This window comes from Triticum dicoccoides, chromosome 7A, assembly GCF_002162155.2.
Source record: "Triticum dicoccoides isolate Atlit2015 ecotype Zavitan chromosome 7A, WEW_v2.0, whole genome shotgun sequence".
Lineage (NCBI taxonomy): Eukaryota > Viridiplantae > Streptophyta > Magnoliopsida > Poales > Poaceae > Triticum > Triticum dicoccoides.
The window spans coordinates 526,002,044-526,006,799 of NC_041392.1; the positions used below are offsets into that span (position 1 = coordinate 526,002,044).

At 52.0% G+C, this 4,756-nt stretch overlaps 1 protein-coding gene across 1 annotated transcript; it reads right to left on the reverse strand.

Annotated features, from left to right (window-relative positions):
- Positions 1-2,804: 2,804 nt before the first annotated feature.
- LOC119327798 (peroxidase P7-like) lies at positions 2,805-4,458 on the reverse strand. Its single transcript, XM_037600886.1, has 3 exons — positions 4,165-4,458; positions 3,883-4,074; positions 2,805-3,784 (listed from the first exon to the last, which is right to left on the reverse strand). Exons 1-3 carry the CDS (start codon positions 4,378-4,380, stop codon positions 3,233-3,235), a joined length of 960 nt encoding a protein of 319 aa, XP_037456783.1. The 5' UTR covers positions 4,381-4,458; the 3' UTR covers positions 2,805-3,232.
- Between the last annotated feature and the right edge of the window lie 298 nt (positions 4,459-4,756).

Sequence of the window (4,756 nt, forward strand, 5' to 3'; positions counted from 1 at the left end):
AGATTGTGTGTTACAGATGTGGAGGTAGGGGACACAGACGCATTGATTGTCCGAACAATAAGAGAGTGCTCCTTGTTAATGATGGATATGTTTCCAAAGACAAAACCGCCCCAGAGTCTGATGAGCCCAAGGAAGGGGAAAGTGAATCTAATCCTAGCATGTGATCTGCCATGCATCATGGTGCAACGAGCTAAAGAGGATCAAATTCCAAGCTCGGGACAGCGGTGGAAAATTTTTCAGTCACAATGTCGAATCAACAACAAGTATTGCAAGTTGATTATTGATGGAGGGAGCTACACCAACATCATAAGCAAGCGTGTGGTGGATGCTTTAGGATTGAAGACATGGCCACATCCGCAGCCACATTGCATTGAGTGGTTGTACAACTCCGGACATCTGAAGGTGACTCACAAGGTACGTGTAAAGTTCAATATTGGCACATATTATGATGAGGTGATTTGCGATGTTGTGCTAATGGATGTGTGTCAGTTGCTATTGGGTCGACCGTGGCAATATGATCACCATGCTATACATGAGGGGAGATCCAACACTTATGTGTTTCGAGATGTTGGCATCAGACGTGTGTTGCAGCCCATGGGTAACAATGCAATAAAGAGTGATCATGTGTTTGAAAACAAGGAGATTTTGAAGAGTGCACCGAAACGGAGGACCGTTTTGCTTGAAGGGGGAGAGGATGATACGGACACCGCAAGTACTCTTGTGGTTCCTCCATTACTGCCAAGTAAAATATTTTCTAGGCCAGAGGCTGGCTATGGAAAAACGATGCAGAAGTATGTGGTTCCGGCTCTACGTCAAAGGAGGGTGTCACATTCAACAAATCAAAGAGGTATATTAGGCTCCCTACCTTGCTCACGTACTAACCAAGGCATGCAAAAGCCAATATTCAGGGATCCAAGTATCACCAGGGTTGTAATTGAAGAGATGCCAGCTAATTTAATCCCTTCGGATGAAGTGGAGCCTTGCTTTAGAACCCCAAACAACTACTGCAAGTTTAGCCAGAAAAACAAGCTTACGTGAAGGTCTCCTAGTTTTATTATGGTGTGTGTTTTTTATCCTGTTGAGTGTTTTCTTGTATTTTCGTTGAGCCCCGTCCATGTCGTGATGTGAGTCGGGCTTAGCCCAAGTTGCCTGCATGCACCTATAAAAAAAGGTCATATGGCCATGTAAAAGTTAGGTTTTAGTTTTGGCAAAAATACTCAGAACATGCATCTAGCGATGCCCGCGTATCTGTGCCCATGCGTTCCCTAATCAGGGTTTGATCATTGCATGTGTTTGGGCGACGTCGATCGTCAAGGCGCAAGTCTCGGTTTGATTCTTGATCTACAAGGGTCGATCTAGCTTCCTGTTCTTCTCCATATACTTCTACTAGTGCTTATTATCCATCTGCTAATTACTTCATTGTCATCGCCGCTGCTAATAGGTATTAGCTTAATCCCCTGAATCTATACTAGTACTACTACTACCACGTACATCTTCCAGCCGCTATTCATCTCTACAATCCATTCATCCATCTAGTATGCTACTAGTCTCCTCCACGTACACATCCACAATCTCTTCCGATTCCAACAAGATCCATTGTGTTTTCTTTTTCCTGCAAGATTGCTTCTACTAGTACAACAGTTGGCGTGTGGTGAAAGATCAGGCCAACCCAAAAATCGTCTCAACACCACTTGAATCGTATCATAGGATGAGAGGTGTGGGCCCGTTTCCTGTTCAGTTTTGCAAAGGGGCAAATGCCTCAATCCTCTCAACCGCGCTTCTCCAACCGGTCGCGGCCCAAATCCGATCTTGAAGAGCCAACCATGCGAAGAATTTAACTTTGGGAGGGGCCCAAACTTTTAAAACCATAAAGTCCATGGGGAGAGCATCAATCCCAGCAATTGAGCCCTATATGTAGTGGCTGCCGAGTAGATCCCATCGTTCTAATGCTTTCAAACAGTTTCATCTCGGTTTGCTCATCAAGATGAAAGTCGCGCACAAGCATCCAAAGGTGAAGAATTCGCGGATGTGGGCACCGAAGATGACAGTGTCATGATTAGTCTTAAGTATCCAAGCATTCCCGTTGAGAGCCTCCCGTACTTTCCAATTATCTCTGCTCGAGGCCTCAAAAATTTGTGGAGCAATATCCTTGGCGTCCGCCCAAGTAGCCATAGGGAATCCCATAAAGATGTTTTGGCGCCATTGTATGGGTTATCAAGTCCCACCCATAATTTGTTTGGCTTCTTCCATTCATACCATGACCATCTTAGCCCTAATGCACGGACAAAATTTTCAATGTTGAGAACTTGGAGGCCGCGGTACTCCGTAGGACGGCAAGCCACCTTCTAGTTGACCTTGCACTTCGCACGGTCCTCTTATCCGAACCGGGCCAAAGGAATGCCCTCTCAATCTTGAGCTTTCGAGAGTGTGGGTATGATTTTTAGGAAGGAGGATTCTGACTACATGATGGGGTGCGCTAGTTTGCTGTCTCATATTTGGTTCATTGAATTAAATTGATGGGTTATGAACTTGAGATGCCATACAAACATTGACGCTTTAAAACAATGATATGTGTTGTGTGGTACTAACGAGTTTAATGAATGCTCATGAAACTCATTAGCTTGTCTGTTAGTCTCGTTAGGTTCTCTTCACGGAAAAAGCTCGTTAAGCTTGGCGAGCGGAAATCAGTGGTTAACTTTGTACATTAGCTCGTGTGCTACAAGCTTTTAGTCCATTCAAATTCTGAATAGACTATTCGGGGGTGGGATAAAAACCGGGGGCGCTTTGACACAGTCAAAACTTTTCGCAATACTTTCTGTTTTACGGGGAAAACGGTTTTACAGCACTCATTACCTGAAGAAGCTACGTGCCCAAGGAAACGTGCAAAGGTAGCTCAAGAAAGGTACTACTAGTAGAACTCTTGCAGGTGCTGCTCATTAGCAAAGGTTGACGACAGACTCTCATCCGCAGGCAATGCAGTGCCCTCTGCCACTAGTGCGAGCTCACCGACAAGTGATAACCAGGGCAGCTACCCACACAAATTGCTGGAGCACCAAGGTACGCGTTTTCACTTTTGACAGGCGTATCCTTCGACATGCTTTGTTTTAGTAGCGTCTTCTCCTCTGTTTCAGTCAGAAAAAGTGTATGCACTGCGCAATTCATTTTGCTGAAGAAGACTAACTATACACAATATAATAAATTGTGTGTGATGACAGGCAATCGTTAACCATCCCTAGTTAACCCTCCTGCAGTTCAACCTGACCTCCGTGGGCGTCCCGGCGGCCGGCAGGAGCCCCCCCATCTTGACCATGGCCTTGGCGAAGTCGCCGGCGAATATCTTGCCGTTGCCGCTGTACTTCCTCACCAGCGCGTCCTGCGACCCGCCGTTGAACAGCTCCTGGTCCGAGTGCAGCAGCCCGCGCCGCGCCACCAGGTTCGCGTAGTAGGCGTTGTCGAACGCGTCGGGCGTCCGGTCGTCGAACGGCGCGAGGTTGCCGTCCCCGCCGGCCTGCGGGCACGTCTGCCGCCGCGCCGCCGCGAAGGTGGCGTTGATGTTGGGCTCCCCGTAGATGCGGCCGCGGTAGAGGGCGCAGCGCGCCCGCCCCACGGTGTGCGCGCCGGAGAGCGCCGTCATCTCGCGCGCCGAGAGCCCCTTGGCCGCGAACGCCAACACGAGCGACGCGGCGCTGGCGCCGGGCCCCGGGAGGTTCGCGTTGGCGGCGCTCTGCGTCGCCGTGCGCGAGTCCTTCCGGCCCAGCGGCACGTTCCACGTCGGGCCCCTGAGCTGCATGCATGCCGCGCACGTCACTTCGCGTTAGCGACACAATGGCGAGCTGTGATGTAAGGTGCGCCGCCGGCGGACCGGGACGTGCGCTCGCTCACCAGGTTGACGGCGTCGCGAGCTGCCAGCGCGACGATGTCGGCGCAGGAGACGGTGGCCTTGCAGGCCGCCTCGACGCGCGCCTTGATGGCGTCGATCACCTCGTACCCGCGGACGGAGTTGGCGTTCGCGCCGGCGTTCTTCTCGCCGGTGAAGGCCGGCGTGTCGTCCAGGAGGATCGACGCGTCACATCCCTGCGCAAACAAACATACGCACGCGTCAGTCAAGCTCAGGGAGCTAGCTAGCCAGCGAGGTGGAGCCGAGGAGAAATGCGACGGGCTCACGTTGACGAAGCAGTCGTGGAAGAAGAGCCGAATGATGGACGCGCCCATCCGCGGCTCCGCGGCGACGGCCGGCGCCATCACCGACCGCACGATGGCCTCCACGTTGGGGCACGTCCTGGCGTAGAACCTGGGCGAGAGCTTCGCGTGGCATGGAAGAACCACACAGAGGAGGGCAGCAGCAGCGACGTAGCTCCTGGCGGCCAACAAGAATCCCATCCCGGTCCTCTCAACAACTCAGCTACCACGACAAAGCAGTGCACACTCAGTCGTAGAGCGGCTTCAGTGACGGATGCGGTCGAGCTCAGTGGCAGAGAGAGACACTGGAGAACAGTGTACTTATAGCGCTCGGCTGGGCTGCCGGTCGTCGTGATCGTCTGAGCACTGTGCCAATAATCTGAACGCACGTAACGTGATTTGAGGCGCACTGCGCTGGGTGATTGGCCGGTTGACGAGAGTGCATGGTGGCCTTGAGAGGCTGCCTCTGTGCGCGGCGCACCACGGTGCGCGTGGCGTCCAGCACCGGCGATGGAGCGGCTACGGGGGGTAGGGTAGGGTCGGTCCTCTGCTTTGGGGAACAAAGGCGGAGCGCGAC